The sequence below is a fragment of the Chiloscyllium plagiosum genome, unplaced genomic scaffold, assembly GCF_037043375.1.
Source record: "Chiloscyllium plagiosum isolate Xiang-an unplaced genomic scaffold, Cpla_swu_hap1 HiC_scaffold_6, whole genome shotgun sequence".
In the NCBI taxonomy this organism is placed as follows: domain Eukaryota; kingdom Metazoa; phylum Chordata; class Chondrichthyes; order Orectolobiformes; family Hemiscylliidae; genus Chiloscyllium; species Chiloscyllium plagiosum.
In genome coordinates, this window is record NW_028270144.1 from 113,550,046 (window position 1) to 113,565,835 (window position 15,790).

The 15,790-nt window shown below is 42.3% G+C and overlaps 1 protein-coding gene across 5 annotated transcripts in view; it reads right to left on the reverse strand.

Annotated features, from left to right (window-relative positions):
• The window catches only part of herc2 (HECT and RLD domain containing E3 ubiquitin protein ligase 2), a 245,126-nt gene that overhangs the window by 213,731 nt on the left and 15,605 nt on the right, over positions 1-15,790 (reverse strand). For all 5 annotated transcript variants that reach the window (XM_087988361.1, XM_087988362.1, XM_087988360.1 and 2 more), the window contains exon 2: positions 4,334-4,451. In XM_087988361.1, coding sequence (XP_087844487.1) covers positions 4,334-4,451 — 118 coding nt within the window. The remainder of the gene's footprint in view (positions 1-4,333; positions 4,452-15,790) is intronic.

The following is a 15,790-nucleotide window of genomic DNA, read 5'->3' on the forward strand; positions in this document are numbered from 1 at the left end:
TGATTCCGGCCTATCCAATGTATTCAACCCAGTAAGTACCTTATAATCTCAAAATACTTGATGTTTCCCCAATAGCTACATTTTTTTTTACATAAAGTGAATGACACAACCAGACCACCTTCAATTCCATTAATCTGGCCTTTCCTTTTAAAAGCTAACACCATCCAGAATAAAAGCAGTTCACTTCACTGACACTCCACCCATCACCTTCAGCTGTCACACCCTTCACCAACACAGGCAGGCAAAGCAGATTGTTTAAAACCTGTTGACGCAGGTTGTTGATCTAAGCGATTGCAGAGAAAATCAATGTACTGGCTGAAATATTTCGGAACTCACTGGATTCTGAGAGGAGGAATTGCTGGATGCCTTGAAACGCATAAAAGTGGATAAATCCCCAGGACCTGATCAGGCACGGTGGCACAGTGGTTAGCACTGCTGCCTCACAGAGCCAGAGACCCGGGTTCAATTCCCGCCTCAGGCGACTGACTGTGTGGAGTTTGCACATTCTCCCTGTGTCTGCGTGGGTTTCCTCTGGGTGCTCCGGTTTCCTCCCACAGTCCAAAGATGTGCAGGTTAGGTGAATTGGCCATGCTAAATTGCCCGTAGTGTTAGGTAAGGGGTAGATGTAGGGGTATGGATGGGTTGCGCTTCGGCAGGGCAGTGTGGACTTGTTGGGCCGAAGGGCCTGTTTCCACACTAAGTAATCTAATCTAATCTAAGTAATCTAATCAAAAAGGCGTACCCTAGAATTCGGCGGGAAGCTAGGGAAGTGATTGCTGGGCCTCTTACAGAGATATTTGTATCATCGATAGTCACAGGTGAGGTACCAGAAGACTGGAGGTTGGTTAACGTGGTGCCACTATTTAAGAAAGGAGATACAACCAAGCTAGGGAACCATAGACCAATGAGCCTGACGTCGGTGGTGGGCAAGTTATTGGAGGGAATCCTGAGGGACAGGATGTACATGTATTTGGAAAGGCAAGGACTGATTATGGATAGTCAGCATGGCTTAGTGTGTGGGAAATCATGTCTCACAAACTTGATTGAGTTTTTTGAAGAAGTAACAAAGAGGATTGATGAGGGCAGAGCGGTAGATGTGATCTGTATGGACTTCAGTAAAGTGTTTGACAAGATTCACCATGGGAGATTGGTTAGCAAGGTTAGATCTCACGGAATACAGGGAGAACTAGCCATTTGGATACAAAGCTGGCCCAAAAGGTAGAAGACAGAGGGTGGTTTTTCAGACTAGAGGCCTGTGACCAGTGGAGTGCCACAAGGATTGGTGCTGGGTCCACTACTTTTCATCATTTATATAAATGATCTGGATGTGAGCATAAAAGGTACACAGTTGATAAGTTTGCAAATGACACCAAACTTGGCGGTGTAGTAGACAGCGAAGAAAGTTACCTCAGATTACAATGAGATCTTGATCAGATGGGCCAGTGGGCTGAGAAGTGATGGATAGAGTTTAATTTCGATAAATGAGAGGTGTTGCATTTTGGGAAAGCAAATCTAACAGGATTTATTCACTTAATGGTAAGGTCTCCTTTGCTGAACAAAGAGACCTTGGAGTGCAGGTTCATAGCTCCTTGAAAGTGGAGTTGCAGATAGATAGGATAGTGAAGGTGGTGTTTGGTATGCTTTCCTTTCGCAGAGTATTGAGTACAGGAGTTGGGAGGCCATGTTGAGGCTGTATAGTACATTGGTTAGGCCACTGTTCGAATTTTGCGTGCAGTTCTGGTCTCCTTTCTATCAGAAAGATATTGTGAAACTTGAAAGGGTTCAGAAAAGATTTGCAAGGATGTTGACAGGGTTGGAGGATTTGAAGAGAGGAGAGGTTGAAGAGGCTAGGGCTGTTTTCCCTGGAGCGTTGGAGGCTGAAGGGTGACCTCAGAGGTTTAGAAAATCATGAGGGGCATGGATAGGATAAATAGACAAAGTCTTTTCCCTGGGGTTGGGGAGTCCAGAACTAGAAGGCATAGGTTTAGGGTGAGAGGGGAAAGATATAAAAGAGACCTAAGTGGCAACTTTTTCATGCAGAGGGATGGTACGTGAATGGAATGAGCTGCCAGAGGAAGTGGTGGAGGCTAGTACAATTGCAACATTTAAAAGGCATCTGGATGGGTTTATGAATAGGAAGGGTTTGGAGGGATATGGGCCAGGTGCTGGCAGGTGGGACAAGATTGGGTTGGGATATCTGGTCGGCATGGACGAGTTAGACCGAAGGGTCTGTTTCTGTGCTGTACATCTCTATGACTCTATGAGGTTCCAGCAAATTGGAAAACCGCTAATATAATGGTCTTGCTCCAGAAATGAGGGACACAGAAAGGAAGAAATGTTGGGCCAGTTAGTCTGACATCTATTGTTGGAAAATTCTACAGTCCATTATGATGGAAGAAATGGCACAACATTCAGAAAAGCTTAGGGCAACCAAACAGTCAACATGGCTTGTGAAAGGAAATGTGCTTTAAGAATATAATAAGCATAGCTAATAAAGTGGAACCAGTAGACATAGAATTAATTTCGAGAAGGCATTTGATAAAATGTTACATAAAAGGTTACTCTATACAATAACAGCTCACAGTTGGAGATAAGGTATTAAGATAGATTGATAATTTGTTAACACAGAAGACAGACATTCTGGATTAATGTGCCTTTTTGAGCACTAATGGGAGTACCATAAGGATCAATCCCAGGGCCTCAAATCTATCTTATCTATATTAATGACTGGGAGGAAGAGTAAATTTGCTGACAATATACAAATAGGTGGAAGGGCATGTTGTGAGGAGAACATAAGGAATCTACATGGGGACTGGGCAAAAACTTGGCAGATGTAGTTCAATGTAGGAAAAGGTAAGATGGTGCATGTTGGTAGGAAGAATCAAAAGGCAGTATATTATTTAAATGACTCCGAAACAGTGCAACACAGTGGGACCTGCACACTCGTGTGCATGAAACACAGAACATTAGCATGTAATCGCAGCAATTAATTAAGATGGCAAAGAGAATTTTGTTCGTTATTGCTAGGGTTGGAATTTAAAAGTAGAAGTCTTGTTACACCTGTACAGGGTGTTGGTAAGGTTGCAACAGGAGTACCATGCAGAGTTTTGGTCTCCATCCTGAAGAAAGGCTAGATGGGCATTGGAGGAAGTTCAAAAAAATTGATTCTGCTGCTTTTGGACTAATTTATAAGCCTTTATTCATTAGAGCGAGAGCGAGAACGAGATGTAAAATGAGTATAAATATAAACATTGAAAGGAGGAAATAGGTCAGCAAGCCACCAACAAAACTGGAAGAGGTCTGTGATAGGGACTGTTTCTCTTGTTTTTAAAAATATCCAAACTGTTTTTAACTCGTTCAAAAGATGCTGAGGTGAGAAATAGGTTCAATGATATCTTTACAAGTCAGCAAATTAATACATTATAACTAATGTATGTGCATTACCAAAGGTCTGGTTTGGAATTGGGACAGAGTTTACTGGATGATAGCAAACAAGATGAATTCACAATTTAAGCGACTGTGGAGGCCACGTGGTTATTAGATGTTTTTCCATGGGGCCAAGGACAGAAGCCTCAGTAAACTCAGATTACCTGACAACTCCCATTGCCATATTTTAATGCTAAGTGACAACAGGATAGTCCCTGTGCTCTTCCATGCTTATGTCTATACTGTGCATAATCTTCAGTGAACCAAACTAAGTAAAAGATACATGAGTATTTGACAAGTCTTTTAAGAACAAAAACAACAGAGGAATCATTTCAGACTAGAATGTTAATTTCGTTTCTCTCTCCACATACACTGCCAGACCTGTGTTTCTCTAGCATTTTGTTTTTGTTTCAAATCTCCAGCATCCACAGCACTTTGTTCTTATTTGACTTGAAAATGCTATCCATCTGCAGCCGTATTGTTTTCTAATTTGCCCATATTCATTTATTTTCAAATGTCATCTTTCAACAGCTTAAAAATACGGGGTAGACCATTTAGGACAGAGATGAGGAGAAACTTCTTCACCCAGAGAGTGGTGGCTGTGTGGAATGCTCTGCCCCAGAGGGCAGTGGATTCATTTAAGAAAGAGTTGCTTAGAGCTCTCAAGGATTGTGGAATCAAGGGTTATGGAGATAAGGCAGGAACAGGATACTGATTAAGGATGATCAGCCATGATCACATTGAATGGTGGTGCAGGCTCGAAGGGCAGAATGGCCTACTCCTGCACCTACTGTCTATTGTCTAACACTAGCCAACTTCAAAATCTCGCTATGAAGAAAAAACACAAACATCAAGAAACAATATTGCAGTAACTTACAAGATTTTAACACCACTCTTAACTTCTTACCTTTCGATGTTAACGAGTCATTAAGATTTTGCATCACTTCAGGACCCGCATAAACAATTTCACCATCTTTGACCATTTCATTCCAAAGACCACAGAGTCCATCTCGAGTGAAGGCAAGCTAAGATGAGAGCAAAACAGAAAGCTGACTATGTGATAACTTACCAAAACCTTTCAACTTCAGAAATCAAAGAGTCTACAGCACGAGGGCAAGTTAGCAACAGCTCTGTATTAGCAACACATTTTTTCAATGAAAGATTTTACATGTAAAATTTCATGCTCCTGCAGAACAGAAAAGAGGAAACTGCTGCAATTTTACAATAAAAATTAGGTCCTTCCTACTCCCCATCCAAATTGAAACTCCAAACAACCCCATACAAAATCATAATCACTTATATCCAGAAAATTAAAATGTTTCTTCTTAGAAAACAGACTAGCCCTTTTCATGCAAAGTCAGGAAGCATGGACTATCGAGCAAATTGCCAAATTAAAGCTGCAAACATTTGGCATACAGCAAACGTCCCAGCTCAGCAATGGCATCATGGCTATCTGCAGCATTAAGTGACCAGCTTGACAGCAGCACACTGACAATTTGATTCTCAAATGATTGTATGATTGTATGATTTCAACAGATTTGTAGAATGGCAGTTTCCTTTTTGCCAATTCTAAATACAGATGCATTATAGGTGCTCTTGTGTTGTCAAAATTAATATCAGCTCAACTCAGCCCAGATCAGGAATTTTGGGCCAATAAGAAACCTTGTTAAGTAAGTGAGCTCACACATTCACCTAAATGAACCCAATGTACCAAAACATGGCTTTTAGGTGAGCTGAATGAAATTCTATTTCAACCAAAATAAATAAAATACCATCTGCCAGATTCCAAACCAAAACATTATTGATGTGGAGTAAGGAAAAGACCAGAAGTAAAGACCAAGCACCTTATGCTAGTGTTGGTCAGAGAGCTGAAAAGAGAAGGCTGAGGGAGGCAGTTTTTGGGCAACCAGACACAATTTCAATCAGTAGCTATTTATTGACAGGCAACCTTTTATTGCTGTGCATTAAATCCTGGATTGATAGCTTGCGTTCTCATTTATGACTTGGTCATCCTTACAGTACCAACCTATTCAGCTGTAACTTGTTATTTCACAAACAAAGCATTACAGTCAAAAGCACATGGTGAATATATCCAGTGCAATACGTACAACAGATACACAGTGAAAGCATCAGACATGGAGACCAGTAATAATGGTTTTCAGCAAAACTCCACATCTACTTACCACCACCTTTTACCTACTGCTACAATGATATATAACACATCTTCCTAATTGATAAATATATATTCATTGTCAACAGAGATAGTTTTTCAAAGCTAACATTACATGCTTGTTTCTTGAACATCCAGATTAACTACATCAACCCAATAATACTACACGGCTAATTTGACTTCTCCCTTAATATCTCGGCAAACTATAACTTTGGAAGTTATTTTCACTTCAAAATCAAGGCCATCAATGGTCACCATAATTGGTCTGCAACGTGCAAATTCACCCATCGAATAAATCTGAAAAATCACCAAGTGTCAAAATTGCCCTGCTATCGTAGAAGCTCTAGCGCAGCATTTAAATACATGTAATGAGTGAAAGAGATGCACAGTAAGCAGACCAGAAAAACTTTAAAGATTATCCAGTCCAGTCAGAGTACCTTTTTTTTAAAAAACAACTTGGTAGCTTAATTATTGTTAAGCAGCCTCACTATCACGGAAATTAACAGCTCATTCCTTCAAAGCTTTTAGTTTTTTTTAAAAAGATGATCTTGGGGAAAAAATGCAAATAACCTTTTCTTCATACATGTTCTCTTTTCAAATGCTATTTTCTTCTACTTCTTTAAGTTTCTTACTATACAAAGTTTGGGACTGATTTGACCAATCTAACCTACACTTCTTGGTTCATAATCGATACATTCAAAAAGCTTCAATCTTATTGATTATGAATATACACTACTGCTTATTCTGTTCTAAATTCTACATAAAGGACACTGTGGCAAATTAACTTTCTAATAAAGTTGCAGCACAAAACCCCACTAAAATGTCCATGGGCAAGTTAAAGCACAGCAAAAATAGGGGTTATTCATCTACCTTTGATTGGAAAATCTAGCAACTCATCTTTACACCTTAACTGTGGTCATGGACAATTGAATCTTTGATCCTCCACACCTTTACCTCTCACTTTAAAAGATCTGATTTTGCTCAGAATGAGCATGTTTTCACCCCCCCACCCCCACCCGCCCACCAATTCAGTCTATCGACTCTCATTTCTAACTTCAGGCTCCACTCTCAAAACTTAATTTCAGCTGCAAATTTAGATAGATAAGTCTCCACTCATATCAGTAATAGGTTATATTCTGAAAAAGGTGTTGAAGACTTCAGGGTACTTCTCTTTGCTCACAGAGGTGCAGACTGTAGACAGTAAAAATCCTCTTCCATTTAAAAAATAAAGCTGGCGATATCAAGGTGACCTCCATTCAGGAGATCAGGAGGGAAGATTGGTTTGAATGAAGATGAGATATAGTACAGGAAAGCATTCACAAGTGGGAGTAGTCTACAGGGTCCCTAAGAATAAACACAATGTAGGACAAAAAGTGTACAAAAAGTAGAGTATGCTTGTGATAAGAGAATGGCAATAATCACACATGACTTGAGTTCTATATTTAAATGTAAAAAGAAATTCAGACCGATTGTACATAGTACCCAAGATGAAGCATTCACAGAATGCTTCTGGGACAGTGTATTACAGCAGCACAATCCTTAATTACTGGGGTGAAGGTTGAATTAGACTTGCTTTTGTATTTAATTCAAGACATTAGAGTTAAGGCACCTCCAAGTAACAGTGAACACAATGATTGAATTTTTCATTTATTTTGAGAAAAAACATTGGGTTGAAGCCTAGCATTGTAAACTTTAGAAAGGGTGTCTGAGATGGCTCAAGAAAACTGGCATTCTTGGCCAAGAGACAGACCAAAAGCGATAGCAGAAGACAATACTCAGAATAAGTACATTCTGAAAATTCTAAAAGCAAGGACTCACCATTCATGGTTAACTGGAGTGATTAGAACAAGTCACAGAGCATGGAAACAAACCCTTCGGTCCAATTCGTCCATGCCGACCAGATATCTCAACCTAATCTCGTCCCACTTGCCAGCACCCGGCCCATATCCCTCCAAAACCTTTCCTATTCATACACCATCTAAATGCCTTTTAAATGTTGCAATTGTACCAGCCTCTGCCACATCCTCTGGCAGCTCATTCCATACACGTACCACCCTCTGCGTGAAAAAGTTGCCCCTTAGGTCTCTTTTGTATCTTTCCCCTCTCACCCTAAACCTATGCCCTCTAGTTCTGGGCTCCCCGACCTCAGGGAAAACACTTTGCCTATTTATCCTATCCATGCCAGTCATCACTTAATAAACTTCAATAAAGGTCACTCCTCAGCCTCCAGGGAAAACAGCAAGTATCAAACTCAAGGAAAAAGCATATCACTGCACAGGTCAAAATATTTTTTTAAAAATTAGAGAACAACCAGAAGGTGAATCAGGAGGAAAAAAATATAAGAAGCCAGCTACAAACGTGAAGATAGGAGAGCAAGAGTTTCTACAGGTACTTAAAAAGGAAAATAAAATGGTGAGAACAGGAGGCTAATTGTAATTACACAAACAAATAGCCTGCTTGTACCTTCACCACAAAGGATACAAAAAAGTTCCAGTAAATAAATCCCCAGAACCTGAGCAGGTGCGCCCAAGAACACTGTGAGAAGCTACAGAAGTGATTGCTGGGCCCCTTACTGAGATTTTTTTTTATCATCCGTCATCATAAGTGAGGTGCCAGAAGTCTGAAAGTTGGCTAACGTGGTGCCACTGTTTAGGAAAGGTGGTAAGGAAAAGCCAAGTAACTCTCGGCCAGTGAGCCTGACGTTGGTGGTGGACAAGTTGTTGGAGGGAATCCAGAGGGACAGGATTTACATGTATTTGGAGAGACAAGGACTGATTACGGATAGTTAATATATGTTTTGGTACATGGGAAATCAAGTCTCACGAACTTGATTGAGTTTTTCGAAGAAGTACCAAAGAGGATTGATGAGGGCAGAACAGTGGATCAGATCTATGTGGACTTCAGTAAGGCATTCAACAAGGTTCATCATGGTATACTGGTTGGCAAGGTTACATGGAATAGAGGGAAGACTAGCCATTTGGACAGAGAACTGGGTTGAAGGTAGAAGACAGAGGATGGTGGTGGAGAGTTGCTTTTCATATTGGAGGCCTGCGACCAGTGGAGTTCCACAAGGATCAGTGCTGGGTCCACTGCTTTTCAGCAGTTATATAAACAATTTGGATGTAAACATAGGACATATATACTTAGTAAGTTTGCAGATGACATCAAAATAAGAGGTGTAGTGGACAGCAAAAAAGATTACCTCAGAGTACAACAGGATCTTGATCAGATGGGCCAATGGACCAGGAAGTGGCAGATGGGAGTTTAATTTAGATAAATGTGAGGCGCTGCATTTTGGGAAAGCAAATCTTAGCAGGACTTATACACTTAATAGTAAGGTCATATGGAGTGTTGTTGAATGAAGAGACCTAGGAATGCAGGTTCACAGTTCCTTGAAAGTAAAGTCGCAGGTAGATAGGATATGAAGGAGGCATTTAGAATGCTTTCCTTTATTGGTCAGAGCATTGAGTATAGAAGTTGGGAGGCCATGTTGTGTCTGTACAGAACATTGTTTAGGCCACTTTTGGAACATTGTGTGAAATTCTGGTCTCCCTGCTGTAGAAAGGATGTTGTGAAACTTGCAAGGGTCTAGAAAAGATTTACAAGGATGTTGCCAGGGTTGGAGGGTTTGAGCTATAGGGAGAGGTTGAATAGGCTGGGGCTGTTTTCCCTGGAGTGGAGGCTGAGGGATGACCTTCGAGAGATTTATAAAATCATAAGGGACATGGATAGGGTAAATAGATAAAGCCTTTTCACTGGGTTGGGAGAATCCAGAACTAGGTGGCATAGGTTTAGGGTTAGAGGGGAAAGAATTAAAAGGGACCTGCGAGGACCTTTTTCATGTAGAGGGTGGTGCCTGTATGAAATGAACTACCAGAGGAAGTGGTGGAGGCTGATACAATTACAACATTTAAAAAGCAGCTGGATGGGGACACGAATAGGAAGGGTTCAGAAGTATGTGGGCCAAGTGCTGGCAAATGGGACTAGATTAATTTAGGATATCTGGTCAGTATGGACGAGTTGGATCGAAGGGTCTGTTTCTATGTTGTACATCTCTATGACTCGATAACAGTTGTAAGTCAGGACATGTGCAGAAGAGGGGAATTTACTGAAATTACAATCACCAGGGACACAGTTGAACCATAGGCTGACAAAATTTAGGAGCTAATGGACTTTATCTTACCATGTCGTGGAAAGATCAATCATTACAGCTGAAACCCTTCAAAAAACTGAAGCTAATTGAGAAGAATCACATTTGGTGAAGGGGAAGTCTTCTTTGACGTAGCAAAACGTAAAGGGGAGCCAATAGACATACTATAATTGGATTTCCAGAGGCATTTAAAAAAGGTACCACATCAAATGGTTTTTACGGAATATAAAACCTTCCGGCGTTGGGGGTGACATATTAGCATGAACTAACAGTTGAGTGGCTGCAGAAAACAGCAAGTATAAATCTCTGTCTAATTGGCGGGATGTGATGAATGGAGCCTCACACAGGTCTGTACTGATACCTCAATTTTCTAATTTAATCAATTATTTAAAAAGGGAGCAAAGGCATGGTTGGTAAATTTGCAGATAATATAAAGTTAGGTACAAACGTGTGTTGTGAAGGCGGCATAAGCAGCTTGCTGAACAATACAGATAGGCTAAGTAAGACTGAGTGTAATGTGGAAAAATGTGAAGTTGTTCACTTTGGCGGGATAAATAAAAAGTAAAGTATTACCTATAATGGCGAACGACTGATGAAATCCAAGGTAGATCTCCTCCTAATCAGCCTGTATACACCTCTGGAGCAAGTGGGACTTGAACCCAAGTCTCCAGAGGTAGGGACACTATCATTGTGCCATAACAGCTTCTGAAGAAGAATTTCATTGTTATAGTGCAAAAGCAACAGTAAGTTAGTAGGAGAAAGTGAGGACTGCAGATGCAGGAGATCAGAGTAGAGAGTGAGAGATTAGAAAAGCACAGCAGGTCAGGCAACATCTGTGGAGTAGGAGAATCTGAAACAGGAAGAACAGTCATTGTTGTGACTTGGATTTGAACAGAGGATGCTGTGGCCACAACACAGAGTACTAACCACTATAAGCACACAGTGTCACATAATGATTCTCCTGCTCCTCGGATGCTGTCGGACCTCCTGTGCTTTTCCAGCACCACACTCTCAGTTCCTGTTTTCGATATCCATTTGAAAGATTATTCATCTATTAGGCATGTGATTGACACAAGTCTGTATGAGGTTTTTACTGTTAAGGTACAAATAACCGAGCAAGCTAATGAGACAATCCTTTATTATGAGATAAACTGAACATATGAGTAAGGAAATTTGCTTTAGTTGTACAGGTGAAACCACATCTCAAACAGTGTATGCAGTTTTGGTCTCCTTGTTCAAGGAAGATGTGAACTGGAGAAGGTTCAGACGAGATTTACAAGATTGACATCTGGAATAAGCAGGTTGTCTTACATTGATCAAATGAAGAGGCTGGAGTTTGGAAGAGTAAGGGTTAAAACATACAAGATCCTGAATAGTCTTGACGAGGTCAATATGGAAAGGATATTCACTCTTGTGGGTCAATTCAGAATTAGGGGGCATGATTCGAAACTTTGGAGTCACTCTTTGAACAGCAAGGAGGAATTATTTTCTCTGAGTGCTGTCCCTCTGAAGGTGGTTGAAGTGGATTTATTGGATATTCATCCAATAGAAGGAGACTGATTCGCTTGTCTAACAAGAATCTAACATTTTGGGCAAATGGAAATGTGAAATTTGAAACAAACAGATCAACCTTGATCTATTGAACAAAACATTAGGCTCAGAGCTGAATGATCTATTTCGGTTTTTTAATTTGTATGTCCATATATAAAACAACAATGTTTCTTCTAATTTTCAACCTCCTGGCAACAACTCAAAAAGGAGGAAGTGAGGACTGCAGATGCTGGAGATCAGAGTCCGAGAGTTTGGTGCTGGATAAGCACAACAGGTCAGGCAACATCCAAGGAGGAGAATCGACGTTTCGGGCAAAAGCCCTTCACAGGCTCATTCCTGATGAAGGACTTTGCCTGAAATGTCAACACTCCTGCTTCTTGGATTCTGCCTGACTTGTGCTTTTCCAGCGCCACACTCCTGACTAACAGCTCAAAAAGCTCCACCCTCCTGAACAGACAACACCATTTTATTTAATTTCTCAAAGTAGCCAACCAAGTAATCTTTATCAATTGTATTGCACTGATTTTGACATTGGTACCACTACTGTATCAAAATACACCATACAGCAATGCAAATTCAAGTTTAAGTATACCAGTGAAACCATCTCATTTCTCATTTCCAGTATTGGAGGTAAAAGTCTAAAAGAAATTAAAGCATTTGACAATGCAGTTTTCAAAACTCCAATGATGCAAAACCCAACTGCTTAGTCTGAGCTTCTTACACATTACTGATCTGAACTCAGTTTATACCTCTTCCCATTCATCGGTTTGTTGGTTGGCAACAAGTTATTATGTTGCAAAACAGATATCAACTGCCAAAGCTCAGAAACTAGCTCCATAATCCCGCAGCAAACATCAACAAAATTACAAGCTTCAAATTACCTATATCAGTTGAAATCAAACCCATGTGCTTGAATTCAAAAATGAAATCATAACATGGAGCAGCACGGTGGCTCAGCAGTTAGCACTGCTGCCTCACAGCGACAGGGTCCCAAGTTCGATTCCAGCCTCTGGCGACTGTCTGTGTGGAGTTTGTACATTCTCCCAGTGTCTGCGCGGGTTTGCTCCAGGTGCTCCAGTTTCCTTCCACAGTCCAAAGATGTGCAGGTCAGGTAAATTGGTCATGCTAAATTGCCCATAGTGTTAGGTGCATTACTCAGAGGTGGGTTACTCTTTGGACGGTCAGTGTGGACTGGTTGGGCCAAAAGGGTCTGTTTCCACTCTGTAGGGAACCTAATCTAAAAGTACAGAAATTAAAAGTAAACATGAAAAAAAAAATGGGTTTAAGCTGCAGGAAGAAGAGGTGTTATCGAAGCCAGAAATCAAAGACCCAAGGCTCGGACGAATTAATGAACTATGGAATCACTGAAGCATGGCAATTGACTGATGGATTAGGAAAGGCCAGGGATTTTTGCTTTTGACATTTTTACAATCTTTGTAAATCCAACAGGTTGGTTCCTGAAGGGTGTTTACAGAGTCTACACACTATAAGATCCTGTTTACTGTAGCCCAAATTTCAGAAACTGGCTCAAGACCATAGTTGAATACAGCCACCGCCAAACCACAACAACCCGACGGTCGGAGGAGGAGCGTCTTATCTTCCGACTGGGAACCCTCCAACCGCAGGGGATGAACTTGGACTTCACCAGTTTCTTCATCCCCCCTCCCCCCACCTTGTCTCAGCCGGATCCTTCCAGCCCGGCACCGTCTTCCTGACCTGCAGTCTTCTTCTTGACCTCTCCGCCTCCACCCTACTCCGACCTATCACCCTCACCTTGACCTCTTTCCACCTATCACATTTCCAACTCCCCTCCTCCAAGTCCCTCCTCCCTACCTTTTATCTTCTCCTGCTGAACACTCCCTGCTCATTCCTGAAGAAGGGCCTGTGCCCGAAACGTCGAATCTCCTGTTCCCTGGATGCTGCCTGACCTGCTGTGCTGTTCCAGCAATAAAGTTTCAACATAGTTGAATACACCCTACACCAGCTCCTGTGTGTAGCCATCATACAGCACACCTCTCAGTTCCCTTTGGGATATCCGTGCCCACTTACCTACAAGGTCATTTTTCTGACCAAGCAAGCGCAGGGCATGCAATTCCTACCCTTTATTTACCCCTCCTCCCTCCCACAATCCAGGATCTGTGTACTCCTTGTACTGTAGATGAAACTGCAATTTACTTGGACTTATTTCAGTTTTGGAATGCTGGGGAAAATCACACTGCTGATTGGTTGATCCCTTTGCAATTTATACCATTCAAAATTTCCAGTGATTTGCCATTTTTGATTATTTGTTGAGTTCTGACCTCAGCATCCTAATCTGTTCCAAGGAGGCATTTTACAACCTTCTATATACGAGCTGCAATTGTTTAAGTGTCTGATAACCACTGTCCACCATCTATTCAACTGGATGTTGGCTGGGTCCCAAGTCAAATCACTCCTGTGTTCCACCCAATCACAAACCTTCCTATCTCTCCAATTCTACTCATATACCTAGGTAAAACTACTACATCCATAACATTTTCCAATTCTGATAAAATGTCACAGGTACCAAAATCTGAAAAAGAAATACAGGGTATATGGGGAAAATAAAATGCTGACTTTTTCCCATGTGAAGAAGTTGAACAGTTCATCACTTCATGAACACCTTCCACCCCAACCTCAAGTTCACATGGACCAACTCCCTCTCCTTCCCGGACCTCTCCATCTCCAGCAACCAACTCAACACTGACTATTACTTCAAACCTACCAACTCCCACAGCGACTTGGACTACACCCCCACCAACCCAGCCTCCAATCCTGACACCTTCCCTTGCCACTGCAAGAGATGTAAAACCTGGGCCCTCAACTCCATCCAAGGTCCCAAAAAGATCCTTCTACATCCAGCAGAGATTTTCCTGCAGATCTAAACATCTTATGTGCTGTGTCTGTTGCTCTCATTGTGATCTCCTCTACGCTGGGGAGACAGGACACCAACTCATGGAATGATTCAGAGAACCATCTCGGGGACACACGCATCAAACAACCCCACTGCCCTGGGGATGACCACTTCAACTCCCCTTCCTCCACCCAACCCCTAGAGGAAGAACACCTCATCTTCCGCTTTGGGACCCTCCAACCACACGTCATTAACATCGATTTCAACAGTTTCCTCATCCCCCCTCCCCACACATCATCCCAGATCCAACCCTCCAACTCAGCACTGCCCTCTTGAACTGTCCTACCTGTCCATCTTCCTTCCCTGCTAACAGTTCCAACCTATCACCATCACCCCATGCCCACATCTACCTATCACCTTCCAAGCTACATTCCCCCCAGCCTCACCTGCTTCCTATTTATCTCTCAGCCCCCTTCCCCCCCCCCCCACCCCCACCTTCACATTCCTGATGAAGGGCTTATGCAAGAAACATACTCTTTTCTAAGTCAATTCTAGCCCATAAGTACACAGAAAAACCTTGATTGATCTTCTTAGAGTAGCTAGTGTAACAACGAAAAATTCAAGAATTCAAAATAATACAAACACACAATAAAATATCAGTGTTCAACACATCCTCGAAATCAGAAACACCCAGTAACAGGAAGACTTGCAAACATAGTCAGCTCGAAGTAGTGTGTGTGAAAGATTTATCTCAGCACCATGCTTAGGTCCCCAGTGTCTTAGATACCAGTGTTCATACAATTGACTCAGTTTATATGATCTGAAAATATGTTGCTGGAAAAGCGCAGCAGGTCAGGCAGCATCCAAGGAACAGGAGAATCGACGTTTCAGGCATAAGCCCTTCTTCAGGAATGAGAAAGTGTGTCCAGCAGGCTAAGATAAAAGGTAGGGAGGAGGGACTTGGGGGAGGGGCGTTGGAATTGCGATAGGTAGAGGGAGGTCAAGGTGAAGGTGATAGGCTGGAGTGGGATGGGGGCGGAGAGGTCAGGAAGAAGATTGCAGGTTAGGAAGGCGGTGCTGAGTTCGAGGGATTTGACTGAGACAAGGTGGGGAGGGGGGGGGGGGGGGGGGGGGGGGGGAGGGGAAATGAGGAAACTAGAGAAATCTGAGATCATCCCTTGTGGTTGGAGGGTTCCCAGGCAGAAGATGAGGCGCTCTTCCTCCAACTGTCGTGTTGCCATGGTCCGGCGATGGAGGAGTCCAAGGACTTGCATGTCCTTGGTGGAGTGGGAGGGGAAGTTAAAGTGTTGGGCTACAGGGTGGTTGGATTGGTTGGTCCGGGTGTCCCAGAGGTGTTCTCAGAAACGTTCCGCAAGTAGGTGGCCTGTCTCCCCAATATAGATGAGGCCACATCGGGTGCAGCAGATGCAATAGATGATGTGTGTGGAGGTGCAGGTGAATTTGTGGCAGATATGGAAGTGTCCCTTGGGGCTTTGGAGGGAAGTAAGGGGGGAGGTGTGGGCGCAAGTTTTGCATTTCTTGCGGTTGTAGGGTAAGGTGCCGGGAGTGGAGGTTGGGTTGGTGGGGGGTGTGGACCTGACGAGGGAGTCACGGAGGGAGT